Source organism: Cheilinus undulatus, linkage group 11 (genome assembly GCF_018320785.1).
Source record: "Cheilinus undulatus linkage group 11, ASM1832078v1, whole genome shotgun sequence".
Taxonomy (NCBI): Eukaryota; Metazoa; Chordata; class Actinopteri; order Labriformes; family Labridae; genus Cheilinus; species Cheilinus undulatus.
The window spans coordinates 22,972,369-22,988,488 of NC_054875.1; the positions used below are offsets into that span (position 1 = coordinate 22,972,369).

The 16,120-nt window shown below is 36.7% G+C and overlaps 2 protein-coding genes across 2 annotated transcripts; one reads left to right on the forward strand and one right to left on the reverse strand.

The window, feature by feature from the left end:
- Positions 1 to 6,726, reverse strand: lamtor5 (late endosomal/lysosomal adaptor, MAPK and MTOR activator 5). Its single transcript, XM_041799562.1, has 4 exons — positions 6,591 to 6,726; positions 6,446 to 6,507; positions 3,927 to 4,044; positions 1 to 404 (listed from the first exon to the last, which is right to left on the reverse strand). The coding sequence occupies exons 1-4, from the start codon at positions 6,623 to 6,625 to the stop codon at positions 344 to 346; spliced, it is 276 nt and encodes a 91-aa protein (XP_041655496.1). The 5' UTR covers positions 6,626 to 6,726; the 3' UTR covers positions 1 to 343.
- A 2,658-nt stretch (positions 6,727 to 9,384) lies between these two features.
- Positions 9,385 to 12,965, forward strand: prok1 (prokineticin 1). Its single transcript, XM_041800363.1, is given in 4 exon segments — positions 9,385 to 9,454; positions 9,457 to 9,560; positions 10,735 to 10,860; positions 12,846 to 12,965. Coding segments are annotated over 4 exon segments (420 nt in total).
- The last annotated feature ends 3,155 nt before the right edge of the window (positions 12,966 to 16,120 follow it).

Below are 16,120 nucleotides of genomic sequence, written 5' to 3' on the forward strand. Positions count from 1 at the left end.
TCAAGTTAAAGTTTATTTAGGGGTGCCATTCTCTGCATGACTGCAGCAGATTCAACAAATGAACACAAAGCAAAGGGTGCACACAAGCATTGACAAACCCAGGAGTAACATGATACAGAGGCTAGATTATACATGCCATCTTTAAAATATCACTGAATGGTTTAAATAGATTATTTCATACATAAAAGAGAGAGGCCACATTAAGTCTGTTCACAGAAGTTCACAGAAAAAGCAGACATCAGCAAAAACTGTTGGGATTACACATTATTGTTAACAATGGTAACAAGAAAGTTGTGTTGACATTTCTTTACAATAAAATTAATCATCATTGTTGGTGTTTTCTTCAGGATGCGATCTTGTGAACTGCGACTGTGATGGTCCCGTGACTCCTCACCAGAATATTTCTACAAAATCAAACAAAATAAAGAACTCAAAAACACGTTTACATAGTTAACAATAATCACACAATAGTCCTCAAACTGTTAGATCTCAGTTAAATTTCCTGATATGTGAGATAAATGTATGCCAGGCATTTTAAAACTGTCAGTAGATCCATTCAGAGAGGATCTTACTTTCACTAACTATGGTAAATCTCAAATCCAGTGACAGTGGGTGGGTGCTGACTTATCTTTGGTACAAAGGCGACAGTATTTAATTTATATTTCAAACTCAAAGAAAAAGACGATTAACCAGCCAACCATGACTACATCTCAGGGTGATTGAGTCTGTCCTCCTATAAACACCTCAGGTTTTTGATTGATGATTCTTTGAGTTTTAAGCTTCATGTTCAGCAACTTGTAAAGAAATGAAAGTTGGGCTTTTACTTCAGAAGTAAGTTTTGGTCTTCTTTAACTGCAAAGAGAAGGCTTGTTTCTATCACTTTTATGCCTCTGATAGATTATGGTGATGTGTTATACAAGGCAATCAGAAAGTATTCAGATCCCCTTCACTTTTTTTCAATTTTGTTATGTTTCAGCCTGAGGAAGTTTTTATTTTCATTAATCTGTGCTCAGTACCCCATAATGACAAATGAAAACAGATGTCTTAAATATAAAAAACTGAAATATCACATTTACGTTATATTTTCCGACTCTTTGCAAAAAACACCTGAAACTTTGCTCATGATAAATTTGTAAACATTCCTAAAACTCTGTTTTCAATTTGTTATTATGGGGTTCTGAGTAAAGATTAATGAGAATGAAAATGAGTTGTTTCACTGTAGCATTAGGCAGTAAAATTACAAAATTGAAACAAGTGAAGGGGGTCTGAATGCACTGTGCATGCATCTTCTCAATGCCTTAGATCCTTAGATACTGTATGCTGTAGAGACCTGAGGTTTATAATGAACCTAAAGTTGTTAACTCAGTGTTGTACTCAGTATGATCAAGTTGGTTGGCCTTCATTGGCCACTTATTACGGGCATATCCTTATTTATAAAGCAAATCTTAACCTGCTTCTGGAAGTTCTGGAAGCTACAGCCTTGGCTCTGAGACTCAGTAATAAGATTTATTTTAAGGGATGGGAATTAACAAGATTTTATTGATATCGATGCCATCATCAATTCTGTGCACCAATTCAATTCTTTATTGATTCCCTTATTGATTCCTCCCTGTGAATTTTCTTTCTGGAAAAAGTAGACTATATTGGTTTTCACCCTTAACAACTCAAATTGTATTAAGTAGCTTTTTTTCTGAATACTGAACAAAATGTATGTCACCTTCAATGAGAGTCATTATCAAGCACACTTCAATTATTAACAATAAATAACAGTTTTGATCACTAAAAATGTTCAGTGTTTCAAAGAAGAACGCGCTAAAATACACAAAAATTCTCTTTTTTTGTTGGAAATGTCTCAGTTAAAACAAACTTCTCTCTGGATCTTCAATCTCTGAACTTTAATTAGAATAAAATACTCCTGCTCATTTTCTTTTAAAGATAAAACCTTAAAATAAATATAAAACTAGTCTCTGCTCTCTGTCTCTGAACGTATAAAAATCCATTGAAATTTAACAGTTCTTGTGAAAAAAGATGCATGAAATCACTGTCTGACAGACACTGCATGCTGTAGCGTCTTTTTTGAGAAATGAAGCCAAACTTTCGACTGCTTTAGCCTGTTTTTTTAACTGTCTGCCACTACCTCTACTTCTCTGTTCTTTTTTGTGCTGACTGCCTTTTGCAAGACTGTTTTTTAAGGCATTGATAAGGGAATTGTTGAGATTAAAACTAAAAAATGTTGATGGTCTGAACCAACTGGAACCGGTTCTTGATTCCCATCCCTACTTATTTTTGCTATCTGTGCCCAAAGTCTGTCTTGAGATGGGTAAAAGGAGTTTCAGGTATGAGGATCTGGTCTCTTCAACTTGCTTTGAAAGTAGATTTAAAGGCATTAGACAGAGATGCATCAGGTTGTAGATGTTCTGACTGATGACTTTCTGCTCTGTGACTCAGGAGTTGGTTGATCTGTGTTTGTCTTGCGTTTTTTTGGTAAATTTTTTATGACTGTAACTCGGTTAAATGTGCTGCTGCCTTTCTTGGCAAGGACACTCTTGTAAATGAGATTCTTAAACCCAATGAAGTTTCCCTGGTTAAATTAATTTAAATAAATAATATTTTAGGAGCTTAACTTGAATGATCACTCTGAATATTGCCAACAGTGATGAGATGTGGATCAACCACTCATAAGAGGGGTCTCAAACACCACTAAGAAGGTGGTGAACACACGCCTCCAGTGCTCATAAAGACGGTGGCAGGTCCAAAAAGTTACTCTATCAGAGAGCTTTAAATCTTTTGATACTGTTTTGGACTGCAGATGCTTTATCCTCTCTTTTAAATTTAACAGTATTTTACAGTTGTTGAATAATTGTCCAAAGCAGATTTACCAAAATAGTGATCCTTACTTCAGATAGTTTCAGCTTATGTTAGATATTCCTTTTATAACCAGTTATTTTACTACCCTGTTGCTAGCTAACTTCATTAATTTGGAAAAGTTGTGTCAGTTCTTTTAAGCATCTCACCCATTTTTCAGTCTTTTGCTGCCACTGTCTCAACTTTTTTGAAATATACTGACATCAAATTCAAACTGGGGATAACATTCCCCAAATTTCTCTGTCTGAGCATCGTATATGCTGTCTTTGTGCAATTTTAAATAAAAGGAGAATTATAGTGTTTTGCAAATCATCCAATTCTGGTTTAATCTAAATTTAATAACTTTTCTAAATTTTGATCTAAATGATCAAAACTTAAGCATTTACGATAAATACCAAATTGGAAAAGATGATAATCATAATCATCTTGAGCACCATAACCATAAAGTTACACTTACTGTGAGTAAAAATAATTTTTGATGAATTATAATCTTAACTGAAATCAGTTAAGGATTAAAAAAAAAAAATTTACATTTTATGTTGAAATTTGATATCCGATCCAATAATCAGAATATTTATTTACAGCTTGTTGACAGTTCCTGTGACTCTACATCACCAGGAAAGCAAAGCTGCACATACTTCACATCATGTTTACAACCACAATAGGGATCAACGTCTCAAAAGACTTTTTTCCACTGTTAATAACTATTGAGAGAAGGAACAGTCACTGGTATTAAGAAACTAGTTGATGTTTGTCCAGAAGGGGGCACCAAAGCCTCACAAATGAAAACACACCTCTGCCAACTCTGCCAAGTTTGAGCAAAGTCTGAGGTAAAAAAAAAAAAAAAAAAAAAAAAAAAAAAAAGAGCCACTCAGTCTTTCATTCTGGATCTCTAATCAACGGTTTTCTTGGATTTATTGATCCTCCTTGGTTTTTATCAAACCACCACAGCCAGGCCTCGTAAATTTAACTGAGAAGGAGTGTGTAGGATTTCTGGTTGGGGGGAATGAAAGTATTTCAAGCAAAGGAAAAAAAAAGACGAGGGCTGTGTGAGTGCTCACCCTGACTCGGACTCCAGACACACAGTCGGAGTGTCTGTCGGGTCTTTTGTGAGAGCTGCAGCTTGTTTGGCCAAAACGGACACGACACCGCCATGTTCATCAGACAGGGAGCCTCGGCCTGGAGATAGAGGATTTAAAAAAGATCACCATGAAGATAAGAAAATAAAAGACACAGGGACAAAAGAAGGGGCAGACAAAAGAAGTTAAAACTGACACTAGCCTGCAGTGAATAAAAACATTAATGTTGTCTATTGTTCTTCAGTTAATAAAATGTTGTTACTGTCTAATGAGTTAATGAATCATCATTTGTGTGCCATGTATCATGGATCATATTGCATAAGAGATGCACTGATTGTTAAAATCAGGGCTGATACACAAAAAAGCCAAAACAAAGAGGTCTAAGCCTTCAGTCGATGACGTGAAACTGGCCAGTGGATTGGTTTTGATTAGACATGACAGTCAGAAGCACATGAAGAAATACTGATTTATCATTTCATCTCAAAGCAGCTGTGGCATTTTACTTTGGGTTAAATCACACCTTAAAATAAAAAAAAAAACAGCTTGGAGATTAATATTTTCTTGTTATTACTGCAGATTAAGGAATGACCATATTTTACTGTAACCCCCTTGGGTAGCCAAAAGAAGCTACTTAGTACTGAATACTTGGGGTAAATTTGGAATGACGCACTTTTTACTTTACATGAGTAGATTTATAGTCTAGTACTTTTACTTGAGTAAGGTAGTCCTCCACTTTCCCCCCCAGGTTAGCAGCCTGTTTGAAGCTCTCACATCCCAAATCAGCTTTTTTATTTTATTTAATATGAAGGTATGACTTTTACCTGAAAACCCTGGTTGGAGATCTATATTCTCGTGTTGTTATTGCCAACATGGAATGTTCTTTTTTATATTTAGATTTAATTGAAATATGCCCTGCTGCAAGTTTTAAATTACAGAGGTTGCAATATTTCTTTGAGCTGAAATGCGTCAAAAAAAAAACCCCAAAAAACATTTAATTTCTTTGCTGCAGAGATGTTATGTAGCATAAATTTTGCAAACACCAAAGACTCCTTTTTTTCTACACTAGTTTGCAAAAAGCTTACTGTTCTTATTTTTGGAATTGTTTTTCTAATTTACAATGACAATGACAGAAAAATTATCATTCCCTTCAATACAACTGTTCACATTACATCTGCAATATAAGCTAGAATAATTGTAATTAGATATTACTTCAAAATTGTTCAGCCTCAGTTACAAATCATTAAAGTATTTACTGTGATCAAAGCAGACAAATAAAGATTTGTCGTTCATTTTGATTCATGCAGGGTATGTTGTCATCCTCACATATATGCCTGCCTACAGGAAAGAACAGCTTATGTTAAATCTATGTAATGTGTTGATTTTAATAAAACATGATTTATTGCTTATGTTAGTTAATAAATACAAATTATGAGAATTTATATTAAACAAAGAGGTATACATTTAAATAACAAACATAAAAACAATTCCAGCATAAATTAAGGAACAAAGATAGACAGAAATAAAGGGTGTAACACACAACTTTCTGGTGAAAATTACTTAAATCCGAGATGGTCACGTAGGTCACCTACATGGCCAGTTTTTAAGATTATTATTATTATCATTATCAAAAAACTGTGTTTCAGTATGAACATAAAATTCAACATCCATTAAAGAAAGGATTCAAATATTTTGATGTCAATAACAGTTTTCAAGGACAAAAACTGGTTTCATCAAAATCTTTATCAGGTTATATCAGGAAACAGGAGTTAGAATCAGCAAATCAAACAGGAACCAGTGGGTCTCTGGCTTAAGTACTACTAGAGCACAAAATTGTTTACAGAGATTTAGCCTCTTAATTTTGCTACTTTTTACTTTTATCTGAGTAGATTTATATACCAATACCTCTACTTCTACTTAAGTAAATTTCAACCCCAGTAACTGTACTTCACTTGAGTACAATAGATGTGTGATTTTTCAGACAGTCACAGTAAGAGTAACAGGAGCCTTAGTGTCCTTACCTAAAAGAAAAAGAGGAAGCAGAGGAAGAGAAAGAAGAGGAAAAACGCATCTATCTCTCTCTGTGAAAAATATATCTGGAAATCGATTATCAACAAAAATCCACTATTGTGTATCCCTTATCATAGGTCATCCTGCAATTCCAACTACTAACTTTAAATGTTTAAAAGCTTTGTTTTACATGTTTTACATAGTCTCAAAAACTTTTCAATAAACAAAATAGTGATAAAAATGCTGTGTGTGAAAGAACAGTAACTTTTATTGCTTAATTTTGGACTAATAATAGTTCCTGTCTTAGAAGTGACAATGCTGTGAAAACCTAAGGGCTTTTCTCCTCTGAACCTTTTAGTTTAACCCGATAGTTCTCCATACTCCAATTCAGACTGCGTTAAACAGAGCTTTTCGTGTGAATTATTATGCAAAAACATTTTCTTGAATAGAATACAATTTAATAAACAAGCAGGGATTTTTCAGTGTTGTCTTACAGCCCAGGTTGTGTCCTTGTTGATCCGTACAAAGCACTCCGACCACTGCTGGGTTCTTCATTCTGCCAACAACAGAAGCAAACAGGAGTAACATTTCATTTTAAACCCGCTAATACTAAAATTACAAAACTGAAAACTGTCTTACGTATCATCAAGATGCTGTTCGAGGGTCGACTCCATGATGAACAACAGGAAACAACTTTAAAAATCACGTTTTCAGTGGGAAGTTTTGTTGTTATGGTTGTCTGCTTCTACAAGGCTTCCGGGTAGAGTCAGGTGACTGTCACGTGAACTACGGAGCTCAATAAAGGCCGAACTATACGAAACGCGGTGGTTTAACCTAAATAATATGGCGTTTAACGTGTAATATAGTGAGCAACTTTTTAAACATGCATATAAAGATGGTTAGTTGAATTAGATAAATAGGTATTAATGTATGTATAAGAAGATAGTGAATGGATAAAAACATATATGCTATCAAGGTGGTCATACACAGCCGACAGTTTTAAAAATCCATTGTCCCATGATAACAAGTAAAAAATGACTCAGTTTAACTCATTATCATACATATTTTTATCCTGAGAAAGCAAGAGAATTCAATTACTTCTCCTCGTAAGGCTTCCGTAGTGTCACTATGTCGAGGCAGGATTTATATTTTGCGATTCACTTTTGATATATTTGTTTAATATAGCAGCCTGTAGGTAGATGTGTTTATATTTGCTGGCTTCTTTTTATTCGGTGAGGTCCTGACTGACTAAAGCCACTTCTAAACTAGATTAGTATGTGATGAAACCTTATTGCATCATTCTCTGAGAGTTAGCCCCAGAGACAAATGAGGAAGGATATTTACACTTACGCAAATACGATATTAGATTACAGTGATTATTTTTCCTCATTTATTTAATGTTTAATCCTAATAATCTTAATAGTCTACTTCCTATTTAGTCCAAGAATCTCATAGGCCTGCTCAGTGAGAGGCCATGACAACAGGCTGAAGTTTCAGCAGCATCAACATGAGGCCCATGTGCTCAGGTCAAAACAGATCTTTAAGTTTTTGAAGGCAAACACATAAATAATAATAATATTCCCAGTTACCATCACTTTTATTATAACAGATTTGTGAAAACACTTAGCATGATAAACACTGGCCTAGCCCTTTTAGCAATGTGACCTTTACAGATGTAATTTCTTTTCATGACAATGCAGAACTGGTATCTGGGTATGATGTTAGATGGATTTATTGATGTATTTTGTCAGTATGCCATCATCTTAAGTTAGCCAGAGGCCAGTGCCTGGGCTCACCTCCCTTCATGATTTTTGCTGCCTGTCCTGGGACAGTGAGGCTTCACTGCTCCTGCTGATGGGGCAGAAATGGGTAGATGTAATTATGTGGCCACTGCATTGGAGAAATCCATCACCTGCAGGGCTGCAAGGTAATGTCCTGCTGACTAACCCATCGGGTACGCTCCCTGTCTTCTCCTCTAATACTCATACCTTATCCACTCTGCTTTCACACTCATAACTCTCCTCTTAAAACTTAAATCAGTGCACAGGCACTCCTGCTGACAGCTGGCTGCCCGTCACTGTCCCAGCATTCACGTAGGAAAACACATGCACTGTGTAAGGTTATGTAAGCAGGCTCGTAAACTCAGCCTGTTTCAACCCCTGTATGCATTAGCATGTACTATGATTGTGCAGCATACACAATACACACCATGCCTTACTTATAGTGCCTATGAAAGTATGATGTTTTAACCCTTTACTGATTTCATAAATCATTCCTAGTCAATAAAATTTAAAATTTTCTGACAAAAAAAGCAAAAAATGTCTTTAATGTCAAATTGAAAACAGATTTCTACAGAGTAATGTCAATTATATAAAAATATGTAACATTAAATCAGTAAATGCATAAATATTCAACCCATCAAGTTAGTATTTAGTAGATGCATCTTTGACTGCAATCACAGCACTGAGTCTGTGTGGATAGGTCTCAATCAGGCTTACATATCTGGACACTTCAGTTTTACTCCATTCTTCTTTGCAAAACTGCTCAATCTCTGTCAGGCTGCATGGCAATCAGGTGGGAACAGCCCTTTTCGGTCCAACCACAAATTTTCTCTTGGACTAGGCTTTGACTCCGCCCCTCCAGAGCATTCCCCTTGTTGTCTTTAAACCATTTCTGTGTAGCTTTTAGTGAATTCTTCAGGTCACTATGTTACTGGAAAAAATCTTCTCTCTTCCTTTATTTTGGCAGACTCAATTTATCCTCCACTTTTGAAAGCCCTGAAAGGCCGGCTGTCAAGAAGAATCCCCACAGCATGATGCTGCCACCACCGTGCTTCACTATGGGGATGGTGGGTTTTTTCACCCAGAATAGGAACCAGTGCATTATGTGACAGTGTAACATTACAGGCTCCTTTCTCTATATGTACATAAAATGGTGATAGCTTGAAATGATTACAGGTGTTACCTTTCATTACACAGATGTCACATGATAATATATATGGCATAGCACTTTAGAGCAAAAAAATATCTCATGAAGCAGCCTGTGGTTATTTCATCAAACTTAAAATTTTTAAAAATGTCTAAATCTCCCTGCTTCAAGCTGACAGTCCTTGATTTCATGACACCTGTAACCAATTCCCACAAAGATGTGTCAGATTGATTTCAGTTCATATGAAAATCATCAGTTCTGAGCAGTTTTCTCTAGTTTTAGTGTGAACTTTAAACCCCTTGAGTTCTGTCAGCCTCCTCTCCTAGCAGATGTATGGTCAAACCCTTAAGCCTCCTTCTTCCTCATCCAGATGAATAAGATGATGAAGACTCTGAGGAGACAGGTGGGGGCTCTTGGATGGAGGGAGGTACCGGGGACTAGGTGGGGGTCTGAGGTGGATAAAGAGAGGGAGGGAGTGTGTCTCTGAGGAGTTCAGGATCCCTTCATGACTGACCGCAGAGCTGATCAAGGTGCCGGAGAGAGTGTTCACAGCTGTTGATCAGCACTAAGAGCTGTTGAGAGTCCAGTTGTCGTATTGCTGTGATGAGCTGCAGGGCGGTGCTGCTGTCCTTCCTCCTGCTGCTGTCTCTGAGCCGCTCTAGGGGAGCCGTCATCACAGGGGTGAGTGTCAGAGACTCTGTTTCAAACTCTGACATCCAGGCTGATTTACGAATTTAAAATCTTATAATCACTTTAAGGACATTGTCTAATCCCTCTCCTTGTGTCTGTCATAAAGAAGGAATTCATTCAGTTTTTATTTACTAAGGCTAAACAGTTGTAATTATTGTAATTTAAAACTGTGATATTTAACTTGAAAATCAGATAATACTGATGCTTTTTTTAAATGCCACAGGAATAAAACTAGAAGCCCAAGGCTGTAATTTATGTTTATTTAATGTTTTTACTCATCAAAATCAGCAAGCAAATTCCTGCTCACTGTTTACATTGCCCAAAATCAATGGCAACATCATAGTCACCAATGATTTCAGGCAATAAATGCGAAATATATATGTTTTGTTTGGCATTTTTTGACACAATCAATCACAAAAGTAAGAGATTGTATCATTCAGGAACATTTGAGAGTAAATTGTTTAATTTAGTGTGAGAATGACTTCAACCTTATCTACAGCTAACAATTATTTCAAGCTTAATCCAATTTTTTTTGGACAAATAAATACAACTTAAAACATGTATTTAATCTCAGAAACAATCCAAAGTAAAAATGTTTAAATTTGAATGATGTAAATCAGTGAAAAGCAGCTCAAACTCACATTGTAGGATCAGGATTTAGCAAGTATATGGCATTCTTTGTGGTAAAACACTTAAAAATCCATCCATTGATTTTTCAGTTGAAGGGTTTTGATGAATGAACTAACTTACTGTTGTAACACTCATTTTCTCTATAAATCAGGGCCACAGCTTCAAACTTAAACCTTTACATACAATCTCTTTTGTCACTTTTTTACCTTAAATTTTGACTTTAAGTATAGATAACTTTTCTGGACTCTTTTCTTCCAACTTTTCATTTTCCTAAATTTGATTAGCCATGACTGACAGGAGACCACATCCTTCCCCGCCTGCAGTCCGCTGGAAAAACAGGAGGAAATTATCTCAGTGATTGATATTCATTTGTAAGTGGATTAGGGAGATGATGGGCGGCGGATAAAATGACTTTGACTTCACAAACATGGGAGACCGTAACTGTTTGCATAAATAAGAGTCAAACAGATTTATTGTTATTCAAAGATATCTCTTCTGTCCGCCTCACCGTTATTTCATTCTCTCTCTCCTGCAGGCTTGTGAGAGAGATCTGCAGTGTGGGTTTGGTCTCTGCTGTGCCGTCAGTCTGTGGCTCAGGGGTCTGAGGATGTGTGTCCCAAGAGGAGTGGAAGGGGATGAATGCCACCCCTTTAGCCACAAGGTAAGATGGATGTGATGTCACTAATTACATTCATTCAAATTACTGTAATTGAGTAGATCTCTTTGGCACTTGTGCTTTTTTGAGAACATTTTAAAATCAGTACTTTCCCTTCTATTTAAGTCAGTTTAACCAGAGTAACTGTACTTTTACTTGAAAACAATACTTTTGCTCTTTTGGCACTTCTGATGACGACACAGTAGCACACAGCGACAGAATGATTCCACTTCACATGCTAAAACAGTGGACGACTGCTGGGACTGTTCTGGTCATGATTCTAGTGCACTGTTTTTTTTTTTTTAATGTGAGACATATTCGCACCATAGGGGAAGTTATCCACTGAGTTAGAGTTTCCACCCGTGACTTTAGGTGTCCCTTAAAGATGCATAGTGACTATTCTTCATCAGTATGCTTTGCCTTGATATAAAGTTGACTCTGCTCTCCTTTCTGCTCGGTTCAACTTCATCATACTGAAAAATATTTCTTTCAACAGTGTTGTTTAACTTTATGTTGTGCGGCCCAATATAGACACTTTTAAAGTGTGAAATGTAACTCTTTATGAGTTTAATTAACACTGTTAAGTTTTTTCTGTGTATTTTTCCTTATTTCAAGACGTGATTTTACCCAAACAACCTGGTTGGAGGTCTATTCTCTTGTTGTTCCTTGTGAATCAGGGAAAATCATGTCTTACTATACAACTCCTCAGTCACTACTCAGAACTCAAAGTAAACTTTACATGAAATACTTCTCTCTTTACCTAAGTAGATTTATGGACCAGTACTTGTACTTTACTTAAATAAATTTTGACCATGGTAACTGTACTTTTGCTTGATTGCAATAGTTACTTGTACTTTTACAATAACAATAGTTCCATGTACTTTTTCCACCTCTGCTTACCGGGGTGGTTTTAACAGAGGTGGGAAAAATACCAGACTATCGACTCAAGTTTGTATGATAAAAAGGATTAAGGTTATGTATATAACGCGTTAGCCAACTATAGACTTTAACTTGGCATCCCATCAATCAATAAGTGTGCAGTGTCCCCCCGCTCCGCCTCTCTCTCTCACTGACACACTCTCTGATTAAGAATTTCCTGCAAGTCATGTCACTGTTGTGTAACCTGTCCTATTAAACATAAACTTCTGCCATTTTTTTTAAAGTTTGTGAAGTTGTGATAAAACTCATAAAAATAGGGGTGCCTCATACCAGAGTCTGCCAGAGAAACTACAAATGCAGGGACCCAAATGTGAGCAATCACCCCTTAAATGAGTGACAGTCTGAGTCAAAGTCTGCAAATCTCAGTAGTTTAACATGAAAAAATCAATATAAGCACAAATCAGGTGTGATATCAGTACCTCTGCCACAAATTGTGATTTTTTTTTTTTTCATTTATTTGATACTGTTTCTCCAAATAGTAATCCACTTTTTAAGTCTATTGGTCTCTCTTGCTATGGTTTGCTCCTAACTAAATAGGAGGGCAGGTCTACTTTGATGCTATTATTCATATTCTATTATTTATACACTCTAGGGATCTTATTTCCAATCTGAGTACTCATCTCTATTTTTTGTTTTATATCTCACATTCATTGCCTTCCTGTGCCTGTGCTTTGAGGCCCCCACCTCAATGATAAAAACGCCCATGCCACTAATCTGCCCTCACTGTGCTCTCAACACTCTCAAGTCTGATGTTTTCTTCTATCGCCCACTCTTGTTCTCTGCGTCAGAGGAAATCTAGATTATATCAAGTGCTGGCAGCTTTGGCTGAAGCTTTAGAAAAGCTGCTGATAACTGCAGAGTCGATCGATCCTCTCTACAGTGAAGCGGCCAATCAGAGCCATACATCACTTTGATGATCTGGAGGCGGCCATAATTAGTTCCTCTAACACCAATCCAAGCCTCTAATTTCACATTTTTTAGAACTCCACTTGTCAACACGTGAAGGATTTAACTGTCAGATGATCTCACTTCTCTGTCTTTTCCACTTTCAGGTGCCGTTTCTAGGAAAGAGGCAACATCACACCTGCCCTTGTCTGCCCCATCTGATGTGCACCAGGTACGCTGAGAGCAAGTATAGATGTACTGAGGACTTCAAAAACATGGACTTTTAACAGAGAGGAGATGGAAAACAGCAGAAAAAAGCACATATGTAATCCTTACTGACTGTAATCTTCATTTGTGTACTCTATGCACTATATTACAAGGTTTTAATTCTGCTGATCCTTACGTCAGAGGATGGAAAAAAGAAAAAGTCAAGACAGTGTTCAACACAGCCACAGCAGACATGAGGCACTTTTACAATAAAGCTATTTATGAAGTAGTCAAATATTTGCTGTAATAGATATTTATGTGCACTTTAAGTTTATTTATTGAGAAAAATGTATAAATTTCATTGTCAATAAAAGTATAATTACAGTATTGTCCTTGTGCGTGTGCTCTGTTTAGTATTTTTCTCTAAATGAACGTTATTTATAACAGTCTCATTATAAGACAGGTCTTTGCTGAACTGACTTTACGTTTTAAAAGTGGGCACTTTGTGGTTAAATAAGCTGTTATCTAAATGATAATGCTGTCTTCATATCCTCTGATATCATTGCAGACAGATTTCTTTAAAGACATCTTCTATTTCAGGAGAAAACGTGGGTGTCATCATGAGGGACAATCTTGCTTTTGTTTTCCTTTTTGTAAGACATTGAAGAGTTTGGTGGAAAGTGATAATAAGGGAAAATTCATCATGTGTTAAGTCATCAAAAGATTTATGTGAATGAATAACTAACAATGGAAATAATCAATGGGAATGGCACATTAAACAGTATAGGAGCTCTTTTCTTGTAATAAGTCCTTTTATTCATTCGCAAATCTTGCTAATATGTATCTTCTGGTTCCATTTTCATACATGAATCTGGTGGTCAACCGTGTTTAATGTGGCATGCAGTCATATTATCTTGAAAGATTATAAGGCACTATGGGTGTATTGAAGACTATGACTTTAACCACAGGAAAGGAAACTTAAAAGAAAATAAGTGTGCAGGAAAAAGGTAAATGTTTGAAAACACAAAGTGCAGATGAATTCTGGCTGAGCTCTTGAAACTGAAATGACACTTAAGATGCACAAAAGCAAACAAGCACTCCCAAACTGCCAAATGCAGGTGTTTTTGAGATTTGCTTTGCCAATTTGCTCAGACCTATCAGCCATAATGGCAGATAGATGAGTAACCTCACTGTTATCTGTGACAATAAACATTATAAACTGAATCCTGGTTTTCTGCTTGTTCCTTTCTGACTTTATGAGCAGAGCCAGACGACCCTAACTCAGGTCTCCACCTCCTCAAATCAGAGCAAGTGTGGCATGTTTACAGGAGGCTACATGCATGAATGGAGCTCTTACAGTGTGTCCTAAAGGCATATAATGTGTACAATCAGCCTATTTTACTGTTAGGACCCACTGTCACAGTGTCCAAATAGTCCATGAGTCAAAAATCATGAAGCAGCATGATGTGACGATTGTTTTCCCCTCCACTGTCCCGTTTCCATTTTCCTTTCTGTCCCTTCTGGCACCAGTAGTGTCATCTGGACAGGAAAGTAACTCTGACGAGGATGGATAAGACATGGACTTTCTATGGAACAAAGGTGGGAGGAGTTGTTGCAGTTGTGGTGGGTGGTAATGGTCAGAAATCTTGGATTAGTGTAGAAATGTTGGCTTTTTTGTTTCAAAAGTGTGGCATTTTTTTTATGTACTTTCTAAAAACTAAATTCTGGACCTTTGGCAGGCTACAGGCCTGGTCTCCCAATTTACAGTTTTATCAGCTGCATGGAGACTTTCTCTATCCCCACATTAAATCTATATTATCTCTGATCCTCAGTATTATGTTAATAGGAGGGCCTCATGCTCTATACATAATGGCTAGACTCATCCTTTCAGTCCCCAGTAGCTTCCTCTCTTCCATAGGTCTGAGCTGACTGGAAAAAAAAAACCTTGCCCTCTTTTTTTTGACATTCTGAAAAGGCTGAATTGTTGAAGACAATCTCTCAATCCATGGATAAAGTCTCAGCTAAAGGCCAACTTGATGCAAGCTACCACACCTTTAAAGTCACACTTAGCTCAAATAGGACATACAGAGCTGTGAAAACATATTTATCCTCTGAATAAATACAAAATGCAGTTTCAATTATTAAAGAAAAAAAGCCATTCAGACATAACTGGCCCTATGTGAAAAAGTGATTACCCCCCAAACCCCTTTTTTTGGCAAAAGAGGTTTTTTAACAGACATCTTGGTCTGAGCGACAGGGTCTTGAACTTGAAAGTTGTCTTCGTTTTTAAAACCAATGTGTATTACATGCATATTTTTTCCATCAAAGCTGCTGATTCGTCAAATTCATGTCTAATTTAGCAAAAAATTATCAATTAGCTTTTAAAACACAATGCAGAGATTGAACAGACTGTGGTCTATAACCTTGTGTTTACTAAAGTAATAATCAGCTGCAACATAAAAGTTCTCCATACATCATCAGAAATCAATCAGTGATCATAGCCAAGTGTTACTGTCCAAATAAGAGCTATTCAGCAAAATCTTACACTCAGCTTTGATACTAAATCTTTCTCTTCCACTGTTACAGTAACATCAATACACTTGTGAAGAATGTATTCATGTATGATGACTAGAGATTATTCTACAGATACAGTTGTCCTTGATTACACAGAGAAACTATTAATCTATAAGAGATTCAAGAGTCATTTGTCCTTGTAATTTGGCATCTGCAGCATGACAGGGTATCTGGATGGTGGCAGAGTGTAGGTAAACAAAACCTCCTGAGAAAACAGACTATAGGGTCTATTTACACATCAGCCAGGCATATAAGCATAAGCTGTCTGCCTTCTGTTGAACTGAGACTGTCTTCTGTCATATGTGCCAGCAGGTGAGGAGCATCTCTGTGGCCAACCAGGTTTTTGGAAAAACCCAAACAGAGGCTCCCTTCACAGCAGCATGGGATCGGCCAGTCATACCATCACCTATAACAACATCTTAGCTGCTGCTGAATCATGATCAAGCAGGAACTGCATGGTGGAATAAGTGGGCTGACTGCATGCATGTCATTTCCTGTGAAGTTATATTAATATTTGACTTTATTATGCTCTCTTAGCAACAGAGAGCAGGCCAGAGAGGTGGTACAGTGACTGCCAAAACACAAATTTATCATAGCGTTGTAAAATCTGCTTTCAGCTGTTCATCTTGACCGTGTTTCCATCAGTGGTGACATCAACAAC

Excerpts from the sequence above, each read along its gene's own strand:
- lamtor5 (XM_041799562.1), bottom strand. The coding sequence starts at position 6,625 with ATGGAGTCGACCCTCGAACAGCATCTTGATGATAC. Across the intron at positions 6,508-6,590 it reads GAACAGCATCTTGATGATAC|AATGAAGAACCCAGCAGTGG; the intron begins GTAAGACAGTTT and ends TGTTGTTGGCAG. Across the intron at positions 405-3,926 it reads TGTCTGGAGTCCGAGTCAGG|AAATATTCTGGTGAGGAGTC; the intron begins GTGAGCACTCAC and ends TTGATTTTGTAG.